General features: G+C 39.3%; 1 protein-coding gene across 2 annotated transcripts in view; it reads left to right on the top strand.

The window, feature by feature from the left end:
* Nucleotides 1-18,176, top strand: part of FGD5 (FYVE, RhoGEF and PH domain containing 5) — a 163,163-nt gene that overhangs the window by 79,408 nt on the left and 65,579 nt on the right. For both annotated transcript variants that reach the window (XM_063291659.1, XM_063291657.1), the window contains exons 4-5: nt 8,967-9,025; nt 9,137-9,167. In XM_063291659.1, the coding sequence (XP_063147729.1) occupies nt 8,967-9,025; nt 9,137-9,167 (90 nt within the window). The remainder of the gene's footprint in view (nt 1-8,966; nt 9,026-9,136; nt 9,168-18,176) is intronic.

Here is an 18,176-nt window from a genome sequence, read left to right as displayed (position 1 = left end):
AGAATACTTCAGGAAGGGTTTGGCCAGATCCAGATCCAATGTTTGACAGCAGGTTTGAACAATGTCCTTCTTCATTTTATTTGTAAGATTAACATTTTAGATTAACCCAAATATGTGTCTAATCGTTCTCTCATTCTCTGTTACACGTTCTTCAAGACTTCATAGGCAAATGGGATAGTCAAAACTAAAGGAGTGAGCTATTTGAGAACTGCAAGACACTTCTCAAGAGAGGGAGTATATATTGTATATATATATTGGAGTCAGCAGTAAAGAAGTGCAAATGAAAGTAAATTCACTCAATATTGCTGCCTGTTTTGCAGGACAGATTTATGTTCAGATTAATAAAATATATAAACATACATTTACTGGTTTAGAGACAGAAGGGGATTGGGCTTACTTTTGAAACTGCATCTGATGGGCAGAGCTCATTTTCTTTCTGTTTTTTAATAGCAACGCTTCACAGCTTTGGCCTCCATGGTGGCGGTTTCTTCTTTGCTGTCCTTTCTAATCACCCAACACTACATGGTCCAGTGGCCACTCCAGGAAATGCTGCAAAGGAGAAGCAGTCTCTGCTGAGACCCCCATCATTGCTGTGAGCATGGGGGGCATTTTTGCTATGAAAAGAAAAAAAATCCCAAAAGTGACACATGGTACTTGCTGTGGTTCACCCATATGGTTTTGTCTGTTCTTATATCTGCGTGTTCTAATTCCTGTTCCACAGCTTATTCCGGGCTATTTAGAAGCTGCCCTACACTATCCTAGTTAATATGCATGATGCAAGAGCCCTGCTCAAGATACTTCCCTCTAACCATCTTCCTCAGATTTTTTTTTTCTGACTGCCCCAGCAGTTACACCATGGATTGTTTGTTTCCAGTAATGATCTTTGAAATGGTATGGCACAATCAGAATTTATGGCACTGAGAACTTTTTACCAAAACAGCCTGAATTGCAGAAATAAGCTCATAGCTTAAAATAGGCATTTGTTGAATTCCTTCTGGCTTGGTGGCACAATACAGAGGAGTCTTGTTCACAGTGCCAGGGCTTTAGCAGAGAGCCTCGCTATAATTGATCAACCCATCTTAGTGTATCTCTTTGGAAGCAGGTCCTCAATGCACTGGTGCTGACTAGGTCAGCCCCAACCATGCCTACGCACCTCATATGTAAATTCTGGGTCCCACTTACCAATCAGTGGTGAACCCAGCTGAGTGACATCTGTATTATCAATACCTGGAAAGGGACTAGTCACAAGGGACTAGTATTATGAGGGAAAAGAATGTTATGAGGGAAGCTGGTAGATAATTCTCTCCCTTTAGGTCATGGATGGACAAGCTGTAGCCTTTAAAATTGGCTGCTGAATTGTAATTTGTGGGTTTGTGTGCATGTGACAGAAGAGGGAAGTTCTTAAACATGGGAAGAATTAGATTGATTTCAAGATGATAGAAGATCCAGACACACACACAAAATGGCCCACCACCGGTCCTATCCAGAATTTGAGGAAGAAGTTAGTAGAAAAGGAGAGCAATGAAACATCACATCTTTCTGACAAGGAAGAGAGTCACCAGGTAACCTTCATGCTGTTCATGCTGTTGTCCAGGAGCTGTTTGTAATAGTGGACTATTCCGTATCAAAGAATACACATTGCCACACTGTTGGCAAGATAGAGTTGGCCCTTATTGTTGATAAAGGGTTAAAAGAGTCTTACAGTGAAGGTTAAGGTAGCTGTTGATTTCCTTGCTTGCTTGCTTCAGCTATGATTCCCCTCTAGAAGCTACTTAACAGAATGTCTTCAGCAACTTTTTCCTAAGAGGAAAAGTGGTAGAAGCATCTAAATTATCTTCTCACCCCTCATCTCTTTGCCCACCATGGGTTCTCCAGAACCAGCGTTACACTGGTTAGGTCACTTCCAGTCAGAGTGTAGAGGCAGGCTTACTTGCAAACAATGTTTTGCTGCTTGAGTCAGAACAGCAAATGCCCTCTGTTCAAACTCAGGATCCTGGTACCTAGGGCACTTGTGCTCAAAAATTGTTTCCCGACAGTAAAAATACAACAATAAAACTTTAAATAACCAACAGTTTGCTGCCTTTTCATGACATTAATTCATCTGCCTGAAGCAACCACTTCACTCTTCTCTAAGCAAGAAGCTGGTGTTACTCATTTTCTATATCAGAGCCAGAAGTTTTGAAAGATATTGATTCTTTACCTTAGGATTCAGCAACAATATTTTATTCTTGGGATGATGTTATTTAACTTCCAGCTAATACAATTTTGATTCTCAGTAAGATTCTTATGCTAATATCACAGGCTTTCATGATAACGAATGACATTCTCAGGAGCAGCTCCATCTCTCCACAACAGCATGCCCTCTAAAGTCAGATGTGTCCCTACTTTAATACCTTTTCCTAAAATGGTGAGGACAGTCCTCTTTAGGATGGCATTTGGGGAGGAAGAGTTCTCTAACGGTAGCTGATGATATACAGAGAGAGATAAATAAAAATAAACAAATACACAGCCACTAAGCTTGTACACACATTCTGTGTAAAACAATATTGCTCTTAAGCAGACAGACTGAAGAAGTTGCATTTAACATAGCTTTATGCCGCCCAGAGTCGATTGGAGTTCGGCGACTTATAAATTCAAATAAATAATAGAATAATAAGAAATAATAGCTTTAACTATTTTTTAAAAACTGCCTGAATCTTATCCTTGGACCTCTCCCAGCCTCTGAAGGTAATTCCAGCTATTAGAGCTGTTGCCATTGTTGGGAAAGAATCAAAAAGGTATGACAACTGCAACCATGTGTTCAAAGTCTCATCCCTTTTTTGCAGGCACAGCGATTCTTTCTGCCTTTGACTTTTAAAAGAACAAACCTTTTCTCTAGGAAGAGGGGGACTGAGGGATTCTCCTGAGTATAGGTGCTAAGGTCTATACTCGGAGAAAGGCATGTATTCCAACTCAGACTTCGTTTGGCATCTAGACTGGCAGGCAGCTTGCAATATTGTGAATTCTGGCTTTCTGTTCACAATATGAACTTCTTTAGGTGAGCTTAGGGAGGTTATTTTATAACCATGATACTAAGCTGTTAAGAACATATACTACACTTGATTTCAGCCTTTTGACTGAGATGTAAAAGTTGTGAGGGATTTTGGTGTATACGTTTTAAAACCAGTTTAAATCTAAGGTCTGTGTGACTCTGGTTTCACTTTATATAACATTGTTTCCAACTAACCTAAGTAGCCAGTGGGGAAGAAGCAGAGTGGTAAGTTGTTGAATAATTTGGTAACTCGTTGTTGTGGCATTTCCTGTGGTTTGTAGTTGTGATATGCATGTGGATGAAATCGTTTCTTGGAATAGTTTTTGTTTCCTTCAACAAATCTTTTGCTGTCCAGTATTGTGACAGTGTATCTTTTCTAATATTGAAAAGTAGTGTTCAGGCCTGTAGATTGTTATTTGAATTATTATATATTTACAGTTTTGAATGTCATTGTGGCAACTTACCACATTTTGAATCATTTTATTTGTTTGTTAAATGTATTAGAGAGTGTTTGTGACTTAGGTGTGAGAAAAAATGTCCTGCATCCCTGACTGCATTATTTTTTAAACATTTTTAAGGATGTTTTATTTCTGAGATCCTTTGTTTGACTTGTTTTAGTGCAGCTTATCTATTGCATACTTCCCAATTCTATACATAAACCAATATATGAGAATCATACTTACTGAGTTTGGTGGAGTGGTTAAGGCAAACTGGGAGACAGTGAGTTCTAGTCTGGCCTTAGGCCCAAAGCTGGCTGGGTGACCTTAGGCCAGTCACTTTCTCTCAACCCTCAGAAGGAGGCAATGGCAAACCACTTCCAAAAAATCTTGCCAGGAAAACTGCAGGGACTTATCCAGGCAGTCTCCAAGAATCGGACATGATTAAACAGATTTTTTAAAAAGTAGTGGTAAAAAATAATATACAAAATACATTTTACAGAAAATTTCTCACTCACTCAGAGTATCAGGAAAAATGAATACAATAGTGGATACCATAATAACAACAACAATCCCCAAACCCATATCAACATTTTATACATTTTTTTAAATAACAGACTGATCTGTGAATAGATTAAACCTGTTTGAAGTTTGGAAAATGAAAAACTGGGCAGATTGACATATTCACCTGTTCTTATCTAAAATACACCTGACAGAAGGAAGAAAAATGTTCTAAAAATCTCATATGACTGCCTGCCTGCCTGCCTTCCTTCCTTCCTTCTTTCCCTCCCTCCCTCCCTCTCCCTCTCTACTGCTGCCCCTGACAAGCACCTCAAGTTGGCATACAAAGAGAGTTAAAAACACATCATAATAACTCAAACAAAGAACCAACATGATAACAATAACTGCTTGAGGGAAAGAGAAAAACGTCCATCGCATAACGCTCTAGTGGATTCAGAAATTGTCCTTGCCAGAGCCAGATCTTTAAGCTTTTCCTAAATAACAGCAAGATTGGGCCCATATGGACCTGAAGTGTGGAGAATGCTATTCCAGAGGGCAGTCACAGTGACAGAGAACACATATCTCCTGGTTTCCATGAGATTACATTTTTGTGTTGATGGGACAGCATCTTATATTTCCATATAATGTGTAAAAAATAAACATCTCTCTAATCCCACATAGTACATGTCACCATATCCCAACATCCCACATTTTGAGCCTTTCATTTTTAAAGAACGTTTTTTTTCTTCCTCTGAGGGGCGAACATCCACTTCTCTTCAGTTCTGCAATAAGAATGGCAATGCTGTCATTCTGTGCATTGGAGGTACTTTTTTTCTAGTATGTGAGAATGGGATATTGTCTTAAGAGGACTGAATATAGCCAGATTAAGAGGAGTGCTGAAGGTAGAACCAATTGAAAAAAAAATCATCTTGAAAGACCTTAAATTCTAAGGAAGACAAGTTTACTAAAATTAATGGGGCTTGACTAGGCAGAGAGGCAGAACAGCTTCTCTCAGTAACATTCAGGCAGCAGAGATTGCTACTCTTGCTACTGGAAAGTGAATCTGAGAAGGAAGAATACAAAACACTTGCTACTGGGCTGAAAAGTATCTAGCAATAATTACTAAAATTAAGTGGCAGGTTCAGCATTAGGAACTTGATACTTGAAGAATCTGTAGCACCTCCATCTCCCCTTTCCCAGAAAACTGTCTCTGGACACTGTCGTCATTCTCAGAGTTCATTTCCTGGTTAAACAAACAGCCATTAAACAACATAAGACGGGGCAACGCCTAGAGACACTGTCTCAGAGCTCTCTAGACAGGCCATGTGATTCCAGGGGTCCCAGTGTTTTGACTTTTGCCTGAAGACAAATTAATCACTAATAGAATTACTAATGGTGACAAAGTGTATACAAGAAAGGAGAGTGAACCTCAGGCAGCATGAAATATGCTCTACTTCTTGGCAGCTCTAGGCCAAGCCCATCAATAGAGGACGTGCAGAGTGGCCAGTTTTGCTACCTCTTGCATTTCATGGTGTTTTGGCACCACGGCTAATGAACTTCCTCTGTACCCATGTATACGTATATGTTATCTGTGTGTGTATACATTCTGATTCGGAAAGACTTAAACCACAATAATACGTTAGGTCTATTGAAATATTTGAGAGGCTCTATTTTCTATTTAATGTGTGATTCCTTAGTGTATGGTAGGCAGTGACAGCTTTTTCTTATCCAGGATCATGAGAAAATTGAAATTCATAATAGATCACAAAATCAAAAAATATTATGGCTAATTGAACCTCCATTTTTTTCATGTAACCTTCTACTAATACATATTGATAAATATCAAAAACTCAAGGAATGCTGACATTTAATAATAATTCTTCAGATTTTAAGAAGTCAAAAGAAACATACAGTTTTTCTGTCACTTATCTCTGGTAAATCCCTTTTTTTTCCAGTGTTGCTCACACATTTTTCTGTACCTATAGAGTACCTTTTGATTTAAATGTAAATGTAAAGCAGGCGATTGAAAAATAATGTCTAGCCTAAAAAGCTCTGAGGTGAACTTTCATCTGTTTGTGGCTGGTCTTGGTATCAGAATTGGGATGTTATCATCAAACCTGAAAAGTCAATAAATGCCCACAGTGCATACAATTTCATTTTCACTGCCATCGCTTAATACATTAAGTACTTTATGGCTTACCAGGGACCATAGGATTATACATAAAAATGTCTCAAATTTTGAAAAAGTTTTTTTCTAGAAGTACATCTACTTTTTTTCCTTCCTTCTTATAGAAAGGTAACTGGTTTACATACGGGTAACTGTTTATATCTAAATTAACCATATTGTTTTACTAGATTGTTTGTGAATTTTTCAGTATGGAGATTTTTTTCAGTGCTACAATTGCAGTTTGATCTTTAGGAATTAATTCTTAACATTCTTTGAAAGATAAAAACAAAAAGTGCTAGGATAGTTTATTGATCCTTTATTATTTATTCTTAGTCATGCTTATAATATATGAAAACAGACGATCACTTAATTTTTATATGACAACAGAAGCAAAATGGCTGACAATCTTTTACATTGACAGGTTGCAAAAGTATGACACAACAGTAACTTTAGGTTGATTTGCAGGGGAAATGTCTAATATTTAAGGTTAGGCTTAATCATTTCAATAATGCATGCATGAGGAACTGTCTTTGAAGGTGGCCCGGTAACTTCAGCTAATGAATAATATTGAGGTCGTAGTGCGACTGAAAAGAAGCTCTATGAACATGCTACACTACTAATTTCTTGCCTTCACTAGCTTCTGATTTGTTTCTGAAACGGGTTGAGTCTGATCAGTAAAGCTCTAAATGGTTTGAAATGTCAAAACCTAAAAGAAAATAATTTCCTATATGTTTCTGCTTACAACTGAAGATCAATTTCCCTTAGTTTTCCCTCAAATTGATATATAATTGGTAGCTATGAAAGAGAAAGGGAATTTTCCTCAGGCTGTTGAATGCCCTCCACTCATTCAGGAAAAGATTGCTTGGTGTCCACATCACCACTGTTTTGGCATCAGATAAAAAGTTATCAAGCTTTTAATATCAGCAGCATTTCCAAGCTCTTACATATAATCCAGTGTTGTGCTCCTTTTTTGTTATAAGGTAGTTTGCTGTTCCTCTATGTTTAATATTCCTTCTACTACATAGGATTTTAGGTTTCTTTGGGATATATACAAATTTGTTTAAAACATATTTTTAAAAAACTAAAGAAGCAATTAAAAAGATTTTATCTCACACAATAAGGAGATACAATCCACATGAGTAAAAAAAGGCAATAAATACAGTAGAGCACAAAATCACAATAATAAAAGTGGCAATAAAGGAATGTGAACTTCTAAAAACACATTTTTTCCCAGTGGCAGGGAGGACAAAAAGGTCTAAATTTTTTGGTTTGTTTCTTTGTTTTTTTTACCCATCACAACTGAGAAACTCCTGGTGCATTGCTCTGTCCCCAGCCCAGCAGGTTTGGGTCACAAGTTCTTTTCGATTTGGAAGCAATGATTGCACCAGTACGAACACTTAAGGTTTTATTCCAGGGCAGTATAAGAAAATAACATAACATGAGACAGCAATCAAAGAATATTCAATAATACAGTAAGACAAAGAAAGTTCTTACATCCCTCTGCCAGTCAGGGAACCCCAAAGAGATGATGGCAGAGGGATCCTTTCAAAGCCAGCAAGTATGTAGCACCCTCTTGGTTAAGTCTGCATTGAAGTTTCATCTCATGGGGTTTTCTGTCTAGCTTACATAGGCCCTGAACCATAATTAAGTATTTCTGCTTTTCAATGGCCTAATCTCACTGGAGTGTGTCAAGGACAACGAGGTTAAAAGGTTAAGGAGTATCAGCTTCTAAAGGTTTTTGGATTGATGATGGGAAAGATCATTCTAACTCTACAAAGGTGTACCATCAAGGACAGGGCAAAACAAAGGATGACCCAAGTATAAACCTTTAGTGACTAAAATAAATGCTTGCTTAGTTCTATATTATATACTCAACCATTACATGAGAATAAAAAGTTCTGTGCATGATACATCTAAGGGAAAGAGGTATATACACGCTATCCAATTCCTTCTTATGAATCTTCCAGTAAAATCACCAGCACTACGCTTGGCAGCAGGGGCGTTCATCCGGGGGGTGGGGGGAGATAAAAAGGTCAAGATGTTAGATATGACTGCAGATCTAAGCCCTACCCCTTTTAACATGTATTCTGTGGGTGCAAAAAGGGGTGAGGTTTCAACCACCTTGTTGTACCCACCATCTTAACTTTTTGATTCCCCCCCCCATGGGTGCCCCTGCTTAGTAGGTTATAGTCATGCCATTAAAACCTCCATGATACAAAAAATATTAAGTAATCATAAAAAAATTTAAAAACATAAAATAAAAATCCTAGAAACAATTAACCATATATTTTTTTAAAAAAAGAGTTAGGATCAATTAAGAATCAAAGTCCCTCTTAAATAATTTTGTTTTGAGTAATTTTCTAAAACCTAATAAGGGAAGTGCTTAGGCAAAGAGTTCCATAATACTGGTGCTACAATGAAAAATGGGCCTCCCTTTCCTTTACTTCATGGCAATGGAGAACCACTAGCAGATTCTCTCAGGAGCTCTACCTCCATCAGGCCAAGAAAAATGGGATAGGAGAGGTGCCAGGAGAGCCTCTCTGAAGAAGGAAATGTGCAGATGTGATGCCCCCACAGAAAAGACCCCTTCTCTTAGGCCACCATAAACCTTGCTTTATTTGGTGAGAGGCCCTGCAGAGGGGCCTCAGCAAAACTTGCTAGGATTCAGAGAGGTAAACTTTTCTTGTATTGTACTTTGGTTTTATATTTGTACATCACCTATAGTCTTTATTGTATGAGACAACTGATATTAATAATAATCTGAGAATTCTCGACCACCAAATCCAAATTGTTTACAGACTTATATCCTCATTTGTTTTGCTTTTGACAGAAAGAAGGGCAATCCAGGGCTCAGCTTGTCGCCCAGGAGCTTATGTCATCGGAAAAAGTGTGAGTCTATCAGCTTTTCAAAAATCTTAGGAACTATGTAGTGCATTCCACTTTGATTCATTCAGCTCTAGCTGGTTGGCAATTTAGTAAAATAACATCTCTTTTTCACAGGTATGTGGAGATGCTCCGGCTGTTACATACGGTAAGTAAATCATTTTAATTGTTGAAAACTAATTGCCCTCTTACTTAGCAATAATTTAGGAGACAGAAGAAGCACTGAGGAGGCTGAGGTGAATTCTGTAAGGGGCAGCTTGTCATGCAAAAGTGCTTACTGAGCCATTGCAATGAAATCTGTCTCATGATAGGAAAAGAAAAAAAAAAAAAGGACAATCTTCAGCATGTGCCAGAAGTCTGGAATTCTGCATCAGTAAGAATAGATAGTTGGCCATGCAGCTTGCCAGGAATTAGTCTAAGATAATTTTCTTGAAAACTCATTCCTGGAGGGAGGAGGAAAAATTGAGATGGTGACTACCAGACTACCACTGATTCAGAGGGATAAGGTTGGAAAGAGCCATATAATTGGACAATCAGTTGTACAAATTATGATACCTACTCTAAGTTTTGGATGAGAAGAGGGAATATTTTGTTAGAGTTGTTTGCTTAGGCAGTGGATGCCCTCTACAAATCACCCCTATTTTCAAACATATTTTGTATAGTTGAGAAAAAACATTCAGCTGACATTTTAGATTATCAACTCCCACTTGGATCCAGGAGTTTTACTATCCATCCAGGAACCAAAAGCAAGTAATCCTGAATTTAGTCATTTTCTAATTTCCGCAGCAGTGGAAATATGAATTTCTTCTATATAAAAATAGAACAAAATGCAACATCAAATGGCCTTCTATTAATTGATTAATCAGGTAACTTAATTAACTGATTCAGGCTACATCCCAAAGCATATTCACTAGGAAGTATTCTTCATTGATTTCAGTAAGACTTACTTCTGAATAAATATACATAGGATTGCAATGAAAATCCATAAACCGGGTGTTCTTATAGTATATGTTTCCCTGATGATAATTGAGCTGGCAGTCAGTTTTGTTAAATAAATATAAGCAAACTAAATATTATTGGGGAAGTAATCTTACCCACATTATCTGTCATAATCAGATGGGGATGTAATATTGCTTTATTTACAGTTATGTCAATGTCTCTCCCAAATGTCAGTGATTGAAATGAGTATATGAGCTAGAATGTAATTTGGCGCTTGCCTTTTATGCCTTTTATGCCTGTATTCCATAATTTCACTCTTTTATTAGTTGTTCTTTGCCACAAGACCCCATCTGAGGTGGCACAATCTTTTCTGGTGGAAATTTTGAATTTTGTTTACTGCTGGCCTCCTTTACTTCTGCCTCAATTCATGAAATTTCCAAGAATCCCTATGTTCTACAGTGCTGTTCAAGTATCACATTGTTGAAAAAATAGGTAACAAATATTAGTTGGAATTAAAGCATGTTAACATTTTGGCTGAGGGAAGCTGGTGACAAATTATTGCTTTGTATTTGTCTTGCAAATCTTCCACAAATACAATAAGGCTAACCGCTGCTGACAGCTTTCAAGTCTGTTTTGAGCAGTCTACCAAATACACTGGTATCTAAGACATATACTGAATGTGAACTAGCCAGAAGATCCAAACATTTAGGGCAGTGTTTCTCAACCTTGGCAACTTTAAGATGTCTGGAGTTCAACTTCCAGAATTCCCAGGCCAGTCCAGGCCATTTCTCAAGGTTGAGAAATGCTGGTTTAGGGAATTGGTCAAGCAAGGATGGATAATAAGCATGGAATTGTTGGCAAGCCTGCCTCTTGTCTCTCTTCACCTAAGGTGCAATCTACCTTCTGTGTGATGGGCACTAATGCCAGCAAAAACAAAGAGTATTTCCCCAAAAGGAAAATAGCATCAATCAGTGGCATATTCTTGGCATAAGGACATTGCTGCACGGATTATTAGTTCAGATAGCAAACTAAAGCAGACTATAGGTAGCTCCTAATCCCTGTTTGCAGTCCTTAGGGCCTTCCAAGAGCTCCAGGTGTAAAAATGCAGACAAGGGACCCCAAAAATTAGAGAGCCACTTACCTGGTCTTTGGAAGAAAACTTGCAGCTGCCATTCTTTTTATTAAAAAAATTAAGTGGGGCATTGAAAATCTAGGCATGGACAGGTCTGAAAATACACTCTCAAAATTTGGCAGCCAAATATGAAAGAATGGTAGCAAATCCTCCATTGAAAGAAAAGAAGAAAAATAACATGCCAAGGCCAATGCCCAAAATAATGCTTTAAAAATGGGATGAAAATTCTGCCCCCTTCACCATTTTATGATGTCATTGCAGCATGCCATATCCCCTCCAGCCATCAGCAGCTGAAAAAATGGTGGCTGCAGCTATGAATGACCATTCCAAGCCTCCAGTGAGAAAATTACCATAGAAAACAGTTACATGATACTTTGAAAGGACAGTGAAACTTCAGATTTAAATTAATCTGGTTCGCCTTATTATCCATGCTGATTCACGAGACTTGGGTGATAAAAACAAATGATGATTCTTTGCCCTCATGGAGAAGATGGACAGGGATAAGTTTTTCTCCTTCTTTCCATGATAATGTTCATCCATTGAAGCTGATTAAAAAGAAATTTAGAACGAAGGAAAGCATTTTTTTGCCATGGCACCTAATTAACTTGTGGAGCTTCTTATCACAAGACATAGGAATGGCCACTAACTTGGATGGCTTTAAAAAGGGATTGAACAAATTCACAAAGGATAGATCTGTTAAAGACTGATAGTGGTGTGTGTATGTGTATGTATGTATGTATGTATATATATGTGTGTGTGTGTGTGTATAAAATCCTCTCTAACCCCTGTGAGAGGTATGTCTTCCTCAACCTTGGGTCCTCTACCAGAGGCCTGGGAGTTTGAGGGTTCTACGCAGTATCTTAGCTGTTCCTAGCACTGCATCTTCTGGACAGAAAGCTCTGATGTTGCTCCTGGGATCTGTTGGAGCCACTCTCCCAGCTTAGGAGTCACAGTCCTGAGTGCTCCTACCAACACTGGGACCATTTTGGCCTTCACTTCCCACATCCTCTCTAGTTCTTCCTTCAGGCCCTGGTCACTTCTCCAGTTTCTCATACTCCTTCTTCCAGATGTTGCTGTCACTTGACACTGCTACATTTATCACCACACTGTCTTCTGGCCCTTGTCTACTACCACAATGTCTGGTTGGTTGGCCAGTACCTGCCTGTCTGTCTGGATCAGGAAGTCCCACAGGATCTTAGCCCTGTCATTCTCCACATCCTTCTGTGGAATCTCCCATCTGGACTTGGGAGGGTCTAGCCCATACACTGTGCAGATGTTCCTGTACACAATGTCAGCTACTTGGTTGTGCCATTCAGTGTATGCTGTTCCTGCCTGCATCTTACACCCTGCCACTATGTGTTGGACTGTCTCTGAGGCCTCTCTGCACAGTCTGCAGCTCGGGTCCTGTCTAGTGTGGTAGACCCCTGCTTCTATGGATCTGGTGCTTAGTGCCTGTTCTTGTGCTGCTATGATCAGTGCCTTTTAATAAAATTTAATTAAAAGTTTTAACAGGAAGATAAAAACTAACAAAAGCTAATATAAAGTAAAGAAAGAAGAAAGGAAAAGAAAGAGAAAAAAGAAAAGACAAAAGTGCAAAAAGAAAAGATAAAAAGAAATAGAAAGAAGCTTCCAATTTTCTTTACAGCAAATACAAGTATGATTACAAAATTATCTCTTACTCTATGGTTACAAAAGAAAAGCTCTCTTTTTCCTATTATCTTTTGTTGTTGTTTATTCGTTTAGTTGCTTCCGACTCTTCGTGACTTCATCGACCAGCCCACGCCAGGGCTTCCTGTCGGTCGTCAACACCCCCAGCTCCCCCAGGATATATCATCCATCCGTCTTGCCCTTGGTTGGACCCTCTTCCTTTTGCCTTCCACTCTCCCTAGCATCAACATCTTCTCCAGGTTGTCCTGTCTTCTCATTATGTGGCCAAAGTATTTCAGTTTGGCCTTTAATATCATTCCCTCAAGTGAGCAGTCTGGCTTGATTTCCTGGAGGATGGACTGGTTTGATCTTCTGGCAGTCCAAGGCACTCTCAGAATTTTCCTCCAACACCACAGTTCAAAAGCATCGATCTTCCTTCTCTCAGCCTTCCTTATGGTCCAGCTCTCGCAGCCATATGTCACTATGGGGAATACCATTGCTTTAACTATGCGGACCTTTGTTGTCAGTGTGATGTCTCTGCTCTTAACTATTTTATCCTTTCCCAATCTTAAACCAGTCCGTTGTTCCGTGGTCTGTTCTTACTGTTGCTACTTGGTTGTTATACAGATTCTTCAGGAGGCAGACAAGATGACTTGGTATCCCCATACCACTAAGAACTTGCCACAATTTGTTATGGTCCACACAGTCAAAGGCTTTAGAATAGTCAATAAAACAGAAATAGATGCTTTTCTGAAACTCCCTGGCTTTTTCCATTATCCAGTGGATATTGGCAATTTGGTTCCTAGTTCCTCTGCCTTTTCTAAACCCAGCTTGTACATCTGGCAATTCTCGCTCCATGAACTGCTGAAGTCTATCTTGCAGGATCTTGAGCATTACCTTACTGGCATGTGAAATGAGTGCCACTGTTCGATAGTTTGAACATTCTTTAGTTTCCCTTTTTTGGTATGGGGATATAAGTTGATTTTTTCCAGTCTGATGGCCATTCTTGTGTTTTCCAAATTTGCTGGCATATAGCATGCATTACCTTGACAGCATCATCTTGAAGGATTTTGAACAGTTCAGCTGGGATGCCGTCGTCTCCTGCTGCCTTGTTATTAGCAATGCTTCTTAAGGCCCACTCAACCTCACTCTTCAGGATGTCTGGCTCTAGCTCACTGACCACACTGTCAAAGCTATCCCCGATATTGTTATCCTTCCTATACAGGTCTTCCGTATATTCTTGCCACCTTTTCTTGATCTCTTCTTCTTCTGTTAGGTCCTTGCCATCTTTGTTTTTGATCATACCCATTTTTGCCTGGAATTTACCTCCGATGTTTCTAATTTTCTGGAAGCGGTCTCTTGTCCTTCCTATTCTATTGTCTTCTTCCACTTCCGCGCATTGCTTGTTTAAAAATAATTCCTGATCTCTTCTGGCTAACCTCTGGAATTTTGCATTTAATTGGGCATATCTCCCCCTATCACTGTTGCCTTTTGCTTTCCTTCTTTCTTGGGCTACTTCTAGTGTCTCAGCAGACAGCCATTTTGCCTTCTCGGTTTTCTCTTTCTTTGGGATGTATTTTGTTGCCGCCTCCTGAACAATGCTGCCAACTTCTGTCCAGAGTTCTTCTGGGACCCTATCTACTAAGTCCAGTCCCTTAAATCTATTCTTCACCTCCACTGCATATTCCTTAGGAATATTAGTGAGCTCATATCTAACTGATCTGTGGGTCTTCCCTAATCTCTTGAGTATGATCCTAAATTGTGCAATAAGAAGTTTGTGATCTGAACTACAGTCAGCTCCAGGTCTTGTTTTTACCGACTGTACAGATGTCCACCACCTTTGGCTGCAAAGGATGTAGTCAATCTGATTTCGGTGTTGTCCATCTGGGGAAGTCCATGTATAAAGCCGTCCCTTAGGTTGTTGGAAGAGAGTGTTTGTTATGCAGAGTGAATTGTCCTGGCAAAATTCTATCAGCCTATATCCTGCTTCGTTTTGTTCTCCCAGGCCATACTTACCTGTAATTCCAGGTGTCATTTGACTGCCCACCTTAGCATTCCAGTCTCCTGTGATGAAAATAACATCTCTTTTAGGCGTGTTGTCCAGTAGGTGCTGCAGATCCTCATAGAACTGCTCTACTTCAGCTTCTTCAGCATCTGTGGTTGGGGCATATATTTGGATCACTGTGATGTTAGATGGCTTGCCCTGAATTCGAATTGAGATCATTCTATCATTTTTTGGATTGTATCCAAGCACTGCTTTAGCCACTTTACTATTAATTATGAAGGCTACTCCATTTCTTTTGTGGTCCTCTTGTCCACAGTAGTAGATCTGGGGGTCATTTGATGTGAAGTGGCCCATTCCAGTCCATTTCAGTTCACTGACACCCAGAATGTCTATCTTTAATCTTGACATCTCACCAATCACCACATCCAATTTGCCCTGGCTCATAGATCTGACATTCCAGATTCCAATGGTGTGTTGATCCTTAGAACATTGGATTCGCCATTCACCACCAGCACCGTCGGCCGCTAGCCGTCCTTTCGGCTTTGAGCTACCTGCATCATCACATCTGGGGCTAGTTGAATTCATCCTCTGTTCCTCCCCAGTAGCATTTTGACCATCTTCCGACCTGGGGGTCTCATCTTCCGATGATATACCGACATATCTCTGGTTGTACTGATCCATTTAGTTTTCACGGCAAGAATACTGGGGTGGGTTGCCATTACCTTCCCCAGGGATCGCATTTAGTCTGACCTCTCTGTCATGACCTTCCCGTCTTGGGTGGCCCTTCACAGTTTAGCTCATGGCATCATTGAGGTGCTCAAGCTCCAGCACCACGGCAAGGTAACGATCCTTTGCTGAAGTCCTATTATCTAGAAAAGTCAGTAGTAGCTAATTCAGTATCATCCTTTTCCAGTTCCTGTTGCATCTGTTATAATTTTTGCGTAGTGTCCTCTGAGACTTCCATTTCTATCCCCTCCAATTTTTCTTTGAATCTTTCTAAGAATTCTCTCACCTTCTGAACAGAATTCAGTCTAAATCTCTGCTCTTTAAAAGTAAAAATCACACCTTCCAATTTATCCCATTGATATGGGCTCTTTCTCTGTTTTAATTTTTCAGCCAAAAAGGTGTACTCTTTTCTTTTATGTAAAATTCTAATTGGAATTTCTTTCAAAACAATTATATCTGTATTATCCAGTTTCAATCTTGTATTAAAATGCTGCTGCAGAACTTGATCCCTTGTCTTCTTCCTGACAAAATGCACCAAAATATCCCTTTGGACATTTCTTGTTCTGGCAAATCTGTAATTCATTCTATAAATTTTATCAATTTCTGTCTCCATATCTTCCCATTCCAGAAAATTTGCCAAGACTTTAATAATCTGTTCTCTAATATCTTCATCAGAAACCTCTGGAATTGCTCTAAATCTCAAACTGAATTCTTTCTCTCTCAGTTCCAATAGAATAGAGTCAGATTATCTAATTCTCTTTCCAGCTCTCTAGTTATAATTTCTGCCTTACTCTCTAAAATTTCCACTTGATCATTGATTTGTTTTACCACTCCAGATACTTGCTATATAGAACTTTCCATCTTTTGGATCTTCTTTCAGCTCCTCTTTTACCCTTGCAAGTCTTTCATCCATTCTTTTTTCAAAAGCTTCTATTTTATTGCCCATTTGTTCAAATAATTTCTAAAGCAAATCAAGTGTAACTGTTTTCGCTGCAGGCTGCTCTAGCAATCCCCTCCTGCTCTTCTCTTGCCTTTTTTCTAGTAGTTGCCATTATATGTTATAATCCAAAAGTGAAAGTATCTCAAACAAGCAAGAGGAAAAGGCAAGCTTCCCCCCTCCTTTCCCCCTTCTTTTATCTTTCTGTGGCTTTAACACTATCATCTCTAATGGCTCTCTGTAACTTCAAGCCACATCACAAACCACATCACCATAGCAACAAAACATCAGTCTAGTTCATTATCTTATCTTTTGTCATGTAGAATCTGCCAGTTAGATGCACTCTTTAACAATAAACGAAAAGCATTCCCACTAAGGTCTGGTGTCATGAGTAAGGATGGCGAGCAGGGGGCTCCCTTCCAGACTGTTAAGCGCACGCATAGCACTGAGGAATTGGTGAGCCATTCCAAGAGGCACAGATCGGGACCGCCTTAACCTGTGGGGTTTATATGGCTGGGTTTTTCCCACGCTTGTTCAGTTTGTTAGGATTACTGTTATGTATTAGCAATAAAACATTAGAGACCAGTTCCCTGTCTCAGAGTGTTTCCTGGGAGTCAGGACATCTGGTCTCTTCAACTAACTTAGTTCAAGTTTATGCCAAAGTGTTTTCGTCAAAAATAAAAATAATAAAAATAAAAAGATAGGAAAGTAACTGTCCCCTTTATCCATTTTAAACTTTCTTGAATCTTCTCTTTACGCTTTTTGCAAAAAAATCTTGAATCTTTAAATCCTTATTTTTTAAATTTTTGTAATCCCCCCCAAAAAGGTTTAACTTACCAAAAGGAATCTTATTTTTGCCACAAATGAAATCCCTCTTTATCTGTAGATTAATTATTTCCCAAAACGATTAAGAGGCTGGCAGGACGTATTGTCCATAGAGGCTACACCACAGTTATGAGCATAGATGGAATCCCAGGACTCCTGGCTGCTCAACTCCCAAGTTGACTGCAAAAACTTCTATTCCTGCAGTTTACCCATGAGGAACAGCCATCTGGAGTACAAGTGGGTTATCTCACAATCTCTCTTTGATCCAGAGAGATTTCCCTGGCCAGGGTTCACACTCTAGCTGGCGTTCCCAGTTGCAGTGTGTCTCTGCCCCAGTGGAGACATCAATCCACCATAATTCCTCACTGGAAGCCCAAAGACTGATAGTGTTGAAGGTTCAAGGTTATTTCCAAGTTGGGAGGCCATACTTTCAAATACCAGTTGCAGGAGGATAATGGTGAGGAAGTGATGTGTCTCCATCACTTTGAGAATCCCAAAGGCATCTGGTCAGCTACTGTGAGAAACAAAATGCTGGACTAAGTGTTACCATGTATTGAATCATTGTTCAAGATATGTAAGGTATAGGCCTTATATTCTGTTGAGAGAATCTACTAAGGACTTGCATCTATTAGGATCCAAAGCAGAAAAGAAGGCACATGGGAACACTCATTGCACCTTTGGTGCCAGCCCAAGAAAAGGTGTAGCTTTTTCAAGGACACCACCAGCATGTTTATCCAGCCTCTGAAGCATGTTTCTTCTTTGGATCCAAATAACTGCATATCCCTACTATCTACAGTACACTGTGAAACCAATGAGAAATAATTAAAATCTGATTCTCTGATAAGATCTGCTTTGAAATTGGTAGAAAATGGGCATTCCCAAGGGAAATTAATGTCATTCTACAGACCAGTTTGCCTGTGTGGAAAAATGGAGGAGACAGAGCCTA

This window comes from Candoia aspera, chromosome 2 (assembly GCF_035149785.1).
Source record: "Candoia aspera isolate rCanAsp1 chromosome 2, rCanAsp1.hap2, whole genome shotgun sequence".
NCBI classification, from domain to species: Eukaryota; Metazoa; Chordata; class Lepidosauria; order Squamata; family Boidae; genus Candoia; species Candoia aspera.
This window is presented reverse-complemented; position numbering and strand designations above follow the sequence as displayed.